The 14,604-nt window shown below is 37.7% G+C and overlaps 1 protein-coding gene across 1 annotated transcript in view; it reads left to right on the forward strand.

Moving 5' to 3' along the window:
* Nucleotides 1–14,108, forward strand: part of TRPC4 (transient receptor potential cation channel subfamily C member 4) — a 76,872-nt gene extending 62,764 nt beyond the window's left edge. Inside the window, exons 7-10 of the mRNA XM_057376832.1 lie at nucleotides 855–1,049; nucleotides 8,927–8,968; nucleotides 10,761–10,850; nucleotides 11,139–14,108. Of these exons, the coding sequence (XP_057232815.1) occupies nucleotides 855–1,049; nucleotides 8,927–8,968; nucleotides 10,761–10,850; nucleotides 11,139–11,855 (1,044 nt within the window). The 3' untranslated portion in view covers nucleotides 11,856–14,108. The remainder of the gene's footprint in view (nucleotides 1–854; nucleotides 1,050–8,926; nucleotides 8,969–10,760; nucleotides 10,851–11,138) is intronic.
* The last annotated feature ends 496 nt before the right edge of the window (nucleotides 14,109–14,604 follow it).

Genomic DNA, 14,604 nt, shown 5'->3' on the forward strand with positions numbered 1-14,604 from the left:
CTCTAGTTGGAAAAGTCTGGTGAGCAGTATCACAACAAAGTACCACTCACCATAACTTGGGCTGTAGGTAGTATACTTTTCCTGCTAAACCTTTTAAATTACTGCTTTTGTTACTGTATGGCTAAGGCTAGACCTGTAGCTCAAGTTCTTGGCTACTCTAATATTAGTGATTTAAACTTCTTGATCAGCTGCTAGGATTTAGAAATCTTTCCATGGACTTTAGCTTTCATTTTCCTAAAATTTTCAGAATTGTACAATATTGTATAAAATCCAAAAGCAATAAAATTTTAAATAAAAATAAAAAACCCACCACACAACCTATTCCAAATATGGAATTCTGAAGTAGGAGGGGAAAAAAAAAGATACTTGACTCAACAGTTTCAGTAGCCTCATGATTTTTTGGATAGCCTATTTGTGAATTTTGGGGACTTGTAATTTTACTGACTTGTTGAAGCTGCTGCAGAGCAGCATAATTGGACTGATCTATTCAGAATAATGATGAACTGCTATTATAACAAAACATTTCTTCCAGAAATGTAGTATTTCTCTGCTTGTAATTATCCTTTCTGGTTTTTGAGAGACTTTCAATAATTTAACAGCTGGTAACAGTGAAAGAAGTGCTTAKAAGTAGATATATACTTCATATATTGAACATCTCTACTGAAGTAAAGCATTTTAGCTTTGCTTGCGTTAAAATAACTTCTGTCAAAAGAAGATGGCAGTATTTTAGCAAGACAATTCTTTAGTATTTCAAGTTTGTTCTAGTTTTATTTTTTTCAGATTTTTGTAGAGGTTTTTTTTCACCTCCTTAATTACAGCAATGTCTGTGCTGTTATTGTGTTTCTTGTGTGCAGGATCATGCAGACATTGAATGGAAGTTTGCTCGAACAAAACTCTGGATGAGTTACTTTGAAGAAGGAGGAACTCTGCCCACTCCTTTTAATGTCATACCAAGCCCAAAGTCTTTGTGGTATCTGATCAAATGGTTGTGGAGACATCTTTGCAAGAAAAAAATTAGAAGAAAGCCTGAAAGTTTTGGAACGATAGGGGTAAGTCATGTGGGTTACTCTGCCTGTCATGCGGTTTACTCTGCCTGTCATGGTCCTCTTTGCTATATAGATGAGAKTCTTCTCAGCATCTGAACTGTCGAATAATGTGGATATGAGTAAGAGAATAATTCTAATAGAAAATGTTTACTTTTTACATTCGTGTCAATGCAATTGAAGAGAAAGCATCATCATATCTCTGCACAATGAGAGTGTGAACCATAGCTGCGCTTCATCTGCGGATARTGCAATAAAGATTAAGAGCAATACAAAATACAAGAGGTCAAATGTGTTTACTTGTCTGCCAGTCTCAGAATTATTGGTTGCTAATCCCTAGCTCAAGTGTGACTGTTCAGATATATCAGAATACCATGTACCACAGACTCACGTTTGCAGCATTCTTCATAGGATGTTCTCTGTGTCTCTGTCTCTCTACATGTAATGAAATGGGTTCACCATAAATGCATTTTTACCAATGTTCCCAGTTAAAGAAAACATTTTGAAAGGTAACAGCATTTACTTGGACTTGCTTCCTTGAATTTACAGGTAGAGTTCTTTCAGAATTATATTCTAAAATCATACGATATTATGATAGTGCTGATTAGCAATGACATTTCTAGGAAAAAAAAAAAAAGAGAGGAAAAGACACACAAGGTGACAAAGAATAGTCCTGCACCTGGAGTCAGCAGATATCAGTGCAATATCTCAGCACTTGCTTTCTCTGGTAGCGGCGGTGGGTAAAGCAGATTTGAATTTTTCCCCCCTCACATCATCTGCTTGAGATACCTCAGACAGCAGCACAGTTTTACTATATTGTCAGTGCAAATATTCAGGCAACATCCTAACACATCAACAACTAATTTTTCTAGTTAAGTTTTCTCCATTTCCCTCAGTACCTCAGTAACTAGACAGCATTTAGCCAGCTCCAGCATGAATAAGACTATTTTGGGTAATATGTGGATAATGGCACTTTCTGTATACCATAGGGATTTGATGAATATAAATATTTCAAGTTTGTTAGGAACTCAGCCAAGCATTTAGTGAGAGTATGAGAATCAAGTGTGGGTAAGGGGAAAAAGAAAGGGGTATAGTCCTTTTGCTATTGATTCTTATAAAAAAAACTTCCATCCATTTCAAAGAAGTTGGGGCATTCTTTACAATTCTTTAATGGACACTTACTGTATCAAACTTTTCTTTGCATTTCTTCCCCATTTCTTGATCAGTGAGTAATAAGAACAGATTTTTCCTGCCTATTCTTCTGTCATATCCTGGAATGCAGTTTAATCTCTAGATATACTTGGAGGAAGTAGTTCACAAGGGTGTAGTGATATATGATGAAGAGGAAGAGGGACATAGAAAATACTAACAATTATTATGCTCATAAATTGATTTTGTCCTCTTTGTAGAAAGCTTCAAATCAGGCTTATTGCAATATACTAATTTGGTGGCCAGTATCTGCATCGTGAAAGCAAAATTATTTCACTCAGCTGTCATTTGTACATGGGAAAGAAACAGCCAGAAAAAGGAGCTAATAAGCAYGAGGGTGACATTGAAAACAAACCAATAATGGACTACAAGAAACATACACTGAAAAATAACCTCAGGTGAAGAATGACTAACAGTGATTCATATAGAAACTTAAAAAAGAACATGAACTAACATGAATGGTGAATAATTTTGAGACTAAAGCATCTCCACGTAATACAGAAAGTGAAAAAAGTAAATGCAGAGACCAGCAGAAGGAAAAACTGTGAGATGTTAGAAAGAAAAAGTCAAGAGAGAAGGATGTACTTGTGTGTGTGGGAGAGTGGGCAATGCTTCTAGGCATTTGTTAAACATTTGGTAGGGATGATTAGCTAGTGTAAAYTGAGAGAATGATATTAAAATTAATGGTATGATGCCAGTGTGTAGCAGAGGGTTGATTAACACAATATCCCTGTTTGACGAGACAGATCCAGAATACCCTTATACATCCCAACTAAACCTTCAGGAAAATTTTTCTTGTCAGACATTCCATCTGGGATAAGGAAATATCTTTTTTTTTTTTTTCTTATCCTTTCAAACTGCAGGTCTGGGAGTAAACTCATTCCTGGATGTGTGGAATAATAAAGAAAGATGCCTGGTGCTCCCAGCCCTATGCTGAATAGGGCATTCTGAAGGGCATTCAGAAAGATCATCCCTACTTCCTGTACCTATCACCTGCTAGTGTACATAAATACCCCCTTCTAGAAACCCACCACTTAGGTTTGGGGAAACTGCTGCAGCAAAGAGTCAAAGGGTAGGGAGTCTGAGCACCACACCACTTGAACATTTTTCCAAATAGAATTTTCTTTTTGCTTTTAAATTGAAAAAAAAAAAAAGTAAAAATCATATTCTTAAAATAATATATTTCAGTCTCAAATAAGCCTTTGTCAGGAAAGACTCTTCCGCTTCAGGATGAAATTTCTGTTTGAAGAAAGTGGAAGTAGAAGGTGCCATGTAAAGCAAGCATCTTGGGCTGAGGAGACCCAGGTTTGCTTCTATTCTTCAGTGGATATTTAATTATTTACCCCAAGCATAAAAGCTATGACAGCAGAAATGTTCCTCTCAAGGTATCAAGATACCACAGTTCCCTGGGGAGAGCAGAAGAGGAGGAGCTGATTGTGGCTTCCTCATGATTTGAATGTGAACCACTAATTATTGAACTGTTTGGGAGTAGAAGACATCAATAGGGGAGAGATGTGGGACATTTTTAGTTGATTGCTGTAAAGTTTTTTTTTAAAATTATTTGAAAGTGGAATCCCCAAAGCATGTGAGACAGAAGGGCCATGTCCATCACTGGTTTCCCCTACAGAGGAGATCCTTAGTTGGAATWAGAGCTGAAACACTTGGAGCAGAGAACTCACCAGAAAAGTCAKCATAGTAACCATACTTGCAGCTGTCTGAAAAAAGTGAGTGGCTGTGACTGACCAGGCAGGTTCAGTCCACCAAATGGGCATATCATAGAACACAAAGTTCTTCAGCTCCTCAGCATAACACATCCCCCAATAGGGTTATGTGAATTTGGAACATTTTGCAATTTCAAGGCCCAGTTACTCACCCAGGCTCCAAAATGGAGAAAGATGTGGCTATGCATTCTGTGCTCTGATTTCCACATTGGATAGATTCAAACCACAAGATAGGTGCTGTTAACTGGACAGATCCCAAATGGTTAAAACATCAATCGACTAATGGGCACACCTCAGTGATCTCATTGTTTGTCCTGGAGGAACACACTTCTTTCTGATTTTGACAAACTTATTCCCATTACCCACAGATCAGCCTTGATTTCCTAGAACTTTTTCAATTGTCCCAACATGTTACATCACAAATTAAATTCAGAATCTCTAAGCCCTTTCAGCCTAAAGTAAATGAAGAGGTTTTGCTGCCTTTTGTTCACAGATGACTCCAGCTCACTTGTATCTCCCCTGTAATAACTTTGGCCTCTGAGCTACAAGATAAGCTTTGTTGGGATCTACTCATATTCACTGTGTCTGTATTAAAAACTCTGTCTCCTTCCCTACAACCAGTACTGGGAGAAAGAAAATGCTATAAACTGGTTTTGTATATTGGATGTATGGAYGCATGGATGCCACATTATCTGTAAGGCAGAACTCAGATATTAAAACATTTTGTTCTTAAATCTCTAAATGTTAACTTTCCTATTAGGGAGCACCAGTCAGCAGTGACGTACTAGGATGATTCTTAGCAGAGAAAGCAATAGTGTGCATCCAAAGAGTCAGTGCTAGAGGATAGGAAATAGATGGTAGACAGAATGGAGCTGGCAAGGATTGCGCACGATCTCTGCAAAAAAAAAAACAAAAAAAAAAACTCAGCACCAAAAAGCCAGGAATCAGGAACTAGGATTAAATCAAGGATCAAATCAAATGTGTTAACAATCCACTGTAAAATTTATATATGTGTACACTTGGGAGTATGTGCAGGCAGAATGTGTGAAGAAAGGGTTCAGGGTCGGGAATGTTTACAATGCACGTTCTAGTGAAATGTTTTATCTGGCCCATAGGAAGAAGAGAAATGCCAGTAAAATAAGTATGGCATGGTTGCTTGGGAGGATTTATCTACATTATTGTTTAAAAAAAACAAACATGGGCAAGAACAGGATCTGTAGCAATGTCATGTGCCTCTGAAAAAAGCCAATTAATTTGCTTCTCAGTTCTGTGATTCTTCTGTCCTTTGTTGTAGTGGGACAGCTGAAGCAGCGGGTGGTGAAGTCAAGGGGAGGTTTTTCAAGGGAGAAGCTTTTTCTCCACAGTGCCCAGCCATGCTGATGGCAGCTTCCCTAGCCACAGCTTCAGCTGAAGGAAGGCCAGGATGTGATTTACTAACATTTCAGCTCTGCCATGAATCAGAGCTCTGCTACCATTCAGAGTTAAGCACGTTTTTACATTCTGTCATTTTGACACATCCCAGGTATGCAGCRTTCTCTTTAGCTTTTATCACAATTATCTTCTGCACTTCAACTGTGAAATAAATGTGTGCTGCTCTCTACACATGTATTATATACATATATATATCTCATTTTTTAGTTAGTAATAATTTTGTTAGTCCATTTTTGCAAAAGACAGATTAATAATAGAATTTTATTGATTAGGCTGACATTTTCCTACCTGCACAAGGCTTATGGGCATGTTGAGGCTAATCCTGCTGGCCATCTGAAATCCTGAAATTCAAATTTCTGAAACTGCTATTTCAGAAAAAGATATATGGGAAAAGAAACCTTAGTCCCAATGGAACAAATTGTACAGTTTYCCCCAAATTGCATTCTACTTTGCATCTGATCAGTCAACAAAGTTGTTTTACCTATAATTTTGAGTATTTCAGAAGAGAAAATTGAACATTTGCCAGAGATAGCTTCAGTAATTTTTTTTTGCATGTGATGTTTAGATAAACAGTTATCTCTTTTCTAGCTACCCAGATTTTTTATGCCATTTTCTGAGCAACCTACATGATTTTATTATCATTTGTGACAGAAAATCTCCTTTTCCTTTCTCCTATTCTTTGTTCACCCAGTGGAAAAGGATGCAACTTCTAAGTCAGTGTAAGCATTTTGTATTTTCTCTTTAATGTATGTTATTGAAAGTTGAGCAAAGAAATAACAGCTTCCATCTGGGGTGGAAATCAATAATCTAGAGTATTTCTGGTAGAGTCAAGGACTATTTCATTTCTCTCCAGTCAGCACAGATAAGTTCTAATCCTTTAAAGGTGTTGTTTCTATTCAAAATGAGGAATATACCCCACGACTTCAGACAATAGCTCAGTTTTCTGGACCTTTATGGCTGAGCAGTTTAAGGTCAAATGCAGGCATTAATTTGAATTCCTACATTAAAAGTTCTAATTTTGATAAAACATTTCAAATTAAATAATTGAATATTATTGTATTTTGACTAAGAAAGAGATTTTTTTTCCCCAAACAGTGCAAATTACTAAGAATGGAATAAAAAGGAAGACCMAAATAATTATCAGTACTAGGGGTGCTACTATTAAAGCTTTCTAAAGGATATCAGTGCCCCCTTTTGGAAAGCAACAGCACCTTTTCCTTCAATTTAATTTTATTGCATTCAATGTTGTCCTCAGAAGAGTGTTTCTCCCCATTGCTATTTTTAGTCAAATTTAAATTTCATCCCTTTGCCAGCCATAATTTACAACTTCACGCACGTATCACAATGGTTACTTAATGCAAATTTTGAACCATAAATTAGGCTACAACCAAGTAGAGAAATGCAAGCCAGCTGAAAACTAAATAAGGACAATATGAATGTTAATGACATTTTATTTCTACTGAATAGCATGTTTTACAGATGTGTTTCAGCAAAGATTCATTCTGTTTTTGAAAGGAATCAAAAGATGACTTGGAACTGGAGGCAGAATCTAAGTATTTAAACAGGATGTAGAGAGCTGCTGGGGATAGTACATTTTAAACCATTGTTAAGTGCAGTAGAATTGTTCTGACACATTATTACACAAATAAATATTTTTGCATAGTTATCCCAAATCGCACTTGTTGGAATTGCATTGAGTAGAAAAGCCACAGCCTCTGTTTCTGGKAATTTCTGAACATTATTTAGGCAGTTCTTGTTACAGGTACAAAACTAAACCTATGCATTTWTTTCACATTTGATTGTAAAATGAAGCAGAGCAGACAGCAGCTGCAGGAAGTATTGTGAAGCACTGGAATCAGCTTTTAAAAAATTTATTTATAGGAATTCATCACTTTACCTGAAGTGTGTTTCAATTGCACCCTAAAGTGTTCTTCCCTTCACCTGTGAGTCAGATCTGATGTTCAGAGCTCGTTTAGCTGCAGACTCCCTTAATACTCTCTCAGCAGGAATGAAACATCTCCACCGTGTGGTCAACTGCAAAAAACCCCAGATTTTTTGTCCTAAAAACGGCTAAGTTTGGGTGTTGTGAGGGTACCAGCCTTCCCACGGATGCCCTCTCCGGCCCTGGTGATGGGCTGGCTCGTCCTCCACACAAGAAATTTCCATCTTCTCTTTGGACAAGGATCCAGAAACATGGACCCTACCCTACAATGGCTGTTCAGACTGATTGGAAAATACTGATTTTCCCCCTTTCTATTATTTTTTGACAAGCCCAAMCACAAAGCCACTGCATCCTTCAAATAAATTGCACACAAGAAATCAACTCTAAAGTGTAAACTCACTCCATGTACAGGGAAATTGTTAGTCACTTCTTTCAAGTAAAGAAAAAAGACAAAATAACTTGCTGTGCCTGCCTTACTGTGCAACTCAGGTCAATTTTAACAAGCCCCTTGGTGYCCCTTCACCCTATTTTCAGTTGCTGTGAGGGTTCTGTTTTGTAGAAATACAGTCAGTGGTCAGGCCCATTATTTTCTTGTCAGCAGAAGATATAAGAATCCAAGTTAAAGCTATAAGTCTTTCTTTTACCAGTCAGAGATAATTAAGGTAGAGRATAGGAATATGCTACTCATTATGCAAATGTGGACGAAAGTAATTCAAGGAAATAAATAATTCAGGCCTTTTTCCTTGCCATCTTCTTCTGGGCAGCCCTCAGATATGGCAGCATAATCTAATGCAACACTTGTTTGAAACCTGTGCAATTATTTCCTCCTACCACACTTCTTTCTGCTGCTCCTCTTCAGAGTTAATGTCCCCTTTACCCTCCCTCCCTATCAAGGCCAAACTGTGTTGAAAGATAAGTTTCTTTCTTCCATACACCTCTCTGCAACTAAGTGTTTTTAACAGAGAACTAAGCAAGACCTTTCTCATTAATACAGTTTTATAGTGCAGGTTTTGGTTGGCTTTATCTGAAATGAGATATTAGGAGCCAAAGCAAGTGTCTTGCAAACACCATGGGGTTTTAGGCACCTCACTGTGCTGATGATTTTCCATACAGAATTTCTCTTCCTGTAACTCATGCCATTGACTCCTGGTCTTTTGCTGTGTACCTCCAAGAAAAATCTAACTTGGCACAAGCCAAGCTTTTCTCAGTTCAGTAAGACATGCTTCAGTCTGTGCAAGTGAGCSACGTGATCCATTGTTCCACTTCTGTCTCAGATCACTGACCTTGGGGCTCTGCAGCCTGTGACCTGGCTGCCCCACCACATCCATGCTGATGCTGRAATAAAAGCATTTGGATGAAAATGTAGAAAATCCACTTTGTCTTCCCAGTAGCAGCCTTCTCTTTTCTGTAAAGCAAATGATAGGCTTTTTTCCAACACTGTCATTTTTCAACAGATTTTGAACCATTTCTCTCAGCTTGCTAGATATCATATAATGCCCACACTGCTGCTTTCTATAGTTAAGTAGTTTACTTCCAGATGGGGATTAATTTTTTTTTGTTCTTTTTTTTTTGTTTTTCAGAGACGTGCAGCTGACAATTTGAGGAGACATCATCAATACCAGGTAAAAGCAGGTTTATTTTTTGGGCAATTCTTTTTCTGTACTTCCAGGATGTCTTCATGAGGGGAAAAGAAAAAGTAAGAATTTCATGAGAAAGCAAAAAAAGGAAAATAAAAGGAAAAAAACCCAGCACAAAATCCATAGTTCTTTAATCTTCAGCAAACAAATTTAATATTTTTGCTGTTCAAACAAAAGCATTTGAGAAATATAATGGTCTTATTTTAAGAGCAAAAAGATGCTTTCTAGAGCAATAACATGCTATCCTGTACTTTGCCCATTSTAACATGGATTGCCTTTAAAAAAGCAAATGCCCACTTCTCTGCCAGGATTCATCAGGATCATATGTGCAGYGCACTGACATGCTTCATCAGAGGCTGCTCTTCATCTCTCCAGCTTTAGACCCCCCATAGACAACTTCCTTAATAGCCTCTCTGCCTAGATCCCCTGCAACCATTCTTTTTCATCCTACCTTCTTCAGCTTCTATTTTTTTTATTATTATTATTGCACAATGAATATTTTTCAGCTTCATTTTGAATTTTTGTTGTGTTAAAAGGGCTGCAAGTTAAACAAGTTGTAAGCTGTAGGCTTGGTAATTAGTGAATCCCATATGGGAGATAACTAGGTAAGCTGGGACTTTTYCAGCCCGAAGAAGAGGCAGCTGTGGGAAGTGCAACAGGGATCTGTAAAAGTGTGGGGAARGTGAACACAGAGCAGCTGTTTGTCATTTATCCGTGAACTGAATACCACACACGTACTACACTGTATTAGGGAGGCTGTGGGCAGCCCTTTGAGGGAACTGGTTGCTCTCCTCCAGCCCTCACTTACGAGACTGTGTCTGGAGCAGAGTGTCAGGGCTGGGCCCCACACTGCAAGAGAGATGTTAACAAACTGGAAGGGATCCAGCAAAGGGCCACGCCAAATGGTTAGAGGAATGTCACCAAAGAAGCTCAGATTTCGGCCTGGAATAGGTTAGGGGGAATATAACTGCTGTCTTAAATAAGATAGTGGGTGGTTAGAGAGAGTGAGACAGATTTTCCTTTGAGGCACACAGCAAAAGAACAGGATTGAATGGACACAACTTGCAGGAAGGGAAATTTTGTAAGGTGAGGAGAATTATCTTCACAGTGAGGGTAGTAAACAACTGGAAAACATTGCTGCAGCATCTTCACCAGTGGAGATATTTAGCACTTGACTGGACATGGCCCTGAGATGACTCAGACAGCCTCCGGGCATCTCTTTCAAACTAAATAATTTCTGGGATTCTTAGAAGACAACAATGGAACTACCAGAGTGCAGCAYAAAAATAAACAAAACCCCAAATGGAATCTTACTTCACACCGTGAAATTCATTGGCAGAGGGTTGCTGAATGCTGGAAGTTTACATTTGTTCAAAATGCATACGGAAACCTGTCACAGCCAATTAAACCTAGAGCTAACATTTTTGTTCAGTAAGTCACTACATCTCACGGCACACGAGGCTTGAGAGAGAATAGCTGGAAATAATATTGTAAAACCACTCCAGAATTACTTTGCTCAAGAGGCACCAGCAGCTGCTCACTGCCAGGCTGCACATTACCGGCAGGAGACACACCTTTGGTCAAACCCAACATAGCCCTTGTCAGGATAATAAGCATTAGTAGTTCCCATCAAAAACCAGAACAAAAATTCCAAGAGGTTTAAGATTTGTACAGGTTTTGGCATGTTCCTAAAGCATGAAAAAGCCCAAGAAAAGCCCATGAGTGCAGGTTTGGTAACTAATACCAAGGAAGCTAACTCAATATTTTTTATTTTTAGGAAGTTATGAGAAATCTGGTTAAGAGGTATGTTGCAGCAATGATAAGAGATGCCAAAACTGAGGAAGGATTGACAGAAGAAAATTTTAAGGTATGCATTTATTTTTATGTTTTTAGGTGTTTAAGTACAATATTTTAAGACTGTGAAGCATATTTCTCACACTCAGTTCAGGTACTAAATAACTTGCTTCTCAGAGCAAGTTCTTCARCTGTGAAGATGCCAGGTATGCCAACTTCCAGACACTGAAGTTTATTACTGATCCCTAGCACAAGCCTTCTTTTCTTTTTTTGAGGGTTTTTTTTTTTTTTTCCTATTTCTAAAGAAAAAGTCAAGTTAGCTTTCATGCTCTGACGTTTCATCTTTCTTCCTAWTTTTTAGGAGTTAAAACAAGATATTTCCAGCTTTCGCTTTGAAGTCCTGGGTTTGTTAAAAGGAAGCAAGCTGTCTAATTTGCAGACTGCAAAGATGGGCAAAGACACTGCCTCTCTGTCAGAAAATGAAGAAAATAGTGAGAGTGAAGGAAACAAGAAAGGCAAGAAGAAACCCTTCAGCCTTTTTGACATAACAACGATGATTCACCCACGATCAGCCAATATCGCCTCTGAAGGACATAACATAAGCAATGGCTCGGCAATGATGGTGTCAGAATCCACTCAGGAGAAACAAAAGCATGTGAATTTTGTAACAGACATAAAAAACTTTGGGTTGTTTCACAGACGATCAAAAACAAACTCTGTGGAGCAGAGTACAAATAAAATATACACCGTTTCTGAAGAAGTTTCCCGTCAACAGGCAGAAGAGCAATTTGAGAAAATTGATGAACTGGAAGAGCAAGAATTGACCATGAACTGTGAATTAAACATCCAAAGTCCTGGCAAAAAATGTGTATTCGCTGAGTCACAAAATAACAGGAAGTCTTTGGATTTGCGGGATGAGGGAAGTATTTGTTCTGCAGAAACAGAGAAAATGGAGTTACGGAACTCAGGACCTGCCACACCGCAGGATCAGCTGGACAAGGCATTGGACATTAGCATTGACTCTGATGGGAAACAGGAAACAATTGTTCAGGGTGACTATGTGATAACAAGGTTGTGATGCTTACAGGAGGAAGCATTTACAAATATATATATTTTGCATAGTGCTCTTGGGGAGGGGGGGAATGTTTTAAGAATTATATTAGCTAATGCAGAATTACACTTTATGGTACTCAACTGTGGCACATGATCTTGTAACATAGTAGTCAAGAGAAAGAAAATATGAGGACCTTCTGTTTTGTAGCCTGCTTTAGCTTTCACGATTTGTTTTACATTTTTTAATAAATGGAAGCATCTTGTATTCTTGTACTGTTGCAATAATCCACAGAAACTTTTTAGCTCTCTTTTTCAATTACAACAAATGGAATTTCTCTCATATGATAGTTGACTCCAATGATAAATATTTTTCTATGCAAATAAAAAGTAGCTTAAGAGACTTGTAAGCTTTTATTTAACTCTGCAGGTTCTTAAAAGATTCTGGACACCATAATAATCATACATGGCTCCTGTCAGCATAATTCATGGCAAGCTATTAGAATCATTTATTTAAATAGCTAGCTCCTTGGGGCAGGGCCTGCAGCTTTTCTTGTTTCAAAGTCTATACAGAATCAGAAAATAAGTTGTATTCTTTTATTTATTGAAGGAATATGAATACCTGTAAATTATGAAAGATCAGTCTATTTGATTATTTTTCTTTACAGCTTTTTCCTCACAGCAAGAGGAGTATGACTACCCTGATACCATTTTTAGAAAGGCATTTTCAAGTTTTGAAGATTGTAAAAATGTTTCTTATAGGAAAAGAAATATCTGTGACTTACTAAAAATTGATGATGGATTACTCCCCAAGAATCCTTAATTACCACAACTACTGCTTCTTCAACCATTTATTTTTCCTAATGTGGACAACCTATGCACTTTAATATTCAGCTGCTTAATAGCTTTTGCCTTCACAATACACCTGCATTTGCTAAAGGAATGATACTTCAGGAATAAAAAAGCGTACAATGATCCCCTGAGTACTTGAATAAGTATGGCAATTTGCTGGGAAGTTTTAAAAGGCAAGCCTTAAGTGGGTTTCTTTGATAATTTCACAGTTTGGGGGAACTTGACTGGGTGTTTTATAAATGATGCCTAAGTGTTTAAAGAAAACCTAATAGTTTTTCGTAACTCATGAGTGACTTACTGTCTTCGTTAAAAACAATATTTTTAAAATTAAACAGTCTGGATTTTTTTTAATCATTGGCTGGTGTTCTACATTATTAAAAATGTAGTTTTACAACTGGCATAAGAATGACTACCCTTGAACTTTCAGCCCCATTCTTTTCCCCTCTGAATATATCACATAAGTGTGGTTATTTCATTCCTAACTTCCCTAGTCCTGCCATGATAGGTTTTGTAGTTCATATTAGCCTCTATCAAGGAACCTCCAGATGCATAGAGTACATTTACTTTTCAGAGGGACTCTGTCATATTTAAACCTGTAGGACCTGACCTAAAGCCATATAATTCTGGATCTAAAGTGTCCTGGTACTGAACTGTGATTTGAAAATCCAGGCAAACTCCTCTCATCTCTATACTCTTAGGTGAGTTCTCCAGCTCCGCTTTACACRTGCTACTCTCTCTGATCTCATTTATTGAAAGCTTCTTTCCTCCACACCTGTTTGTGTCATGGCAGATATAACTAAACCAAAATGGAAAATATTAGTCATAATTGGAAAATAGTTTGTATAGTTTGCAACAATGTGTTCAAATCATATTTGATTGGTTGGTTTCCATCTTGGCCTCTTGACTGCTCTGTAGACCCTCCCTCCTTCACATCTTCCTCCTTGTCCACCTTTAGATTGTGAGCTCCTTGGGGCAGGGCCTGCAGCTTTGCTKTTTGGAAAGCACCTGAATCATTACAAGCATAAAAAGAAATAAATAATAATAACAATGGTGGAATACCCTCATATYATTTGTATTAGGTCAACTCTTTTAGAGAGTTCTGTTTTTTACTGTAATATTTTTGCTAAAATGCCATAAAGCAAATGTGTACATGTCACAAAGTTTTCTATATCCCAGTTAACAATCCTCCACCACTGCTTTCAGTTTCTCATTCTTCATCCTGGCTTGTAACACCTTCAGGTCCTAAGCTTACTACCTTTACATTAGCCAAATTTAAAACAGACTGTAGTTGCTCAAAAGAGCTTTCAGTCATTCCAGCCACATGTTTTTATTCCAAATAAAAATTKCGTGAGCAGGGTATTTGTATTACAAACATCACCAGAACGAGTTGACTACTTCAGGTCTGAGAGTTCTGCATATTATTCTGGCATCATAAGAGCCTGTTTCTCATGTGCATGAAGTTCCAGCAGAGTATAGTTAAAATGAAACATCGGCCACACATCACATCATGACCCCACTRTGCTGGGGGTCAGTGTAACTCATGGAGTGGATACAAGACAGAACAGCAAAGASAGTGCATACTTAATCATAAGGACCTGATGTATTGCACAGCAAAACAGGTGGTCAGGCTTTTGCTGCTTTTTCTTATTCTTTTTTTACATCCAAATACTGAAACATAGGGCTGTTAAATAAAGCATACTTAAAATCAACATTTGCTCTATTTTTATGTTATTCTTAGGCATCAGAGTTTGTCCCCAATTAGGACCCAATGCCATTCTGTTTGAATGTAATGACAAGTAAGCACCTCATTCTGTGAAAACAGACGAGCCTAAAATATATCAAAAATTGAAATGGTGATGGACTTTTATTGCTTTGCAGGCAGGCAAAAAAAAAAAAAACCCCAAGAAAAAAAAACCAAAAAAAAA

Source organism: Malurus melanocephalus, unplaced genomic scaffold, assembly GCF_030028575.1.
Source record: "Malurus melanocephalus ecotype Western Australia unplaced genomic scaffold, MMel_1.1 scaffold_292, whole genome shotgun sequence".
Taxonomy (NCBI): Eukaryota; Metazoa; Chordata; class Aves; order Passeriformes; family Maluridae; genus Malurus; species Malurus melanocephalus.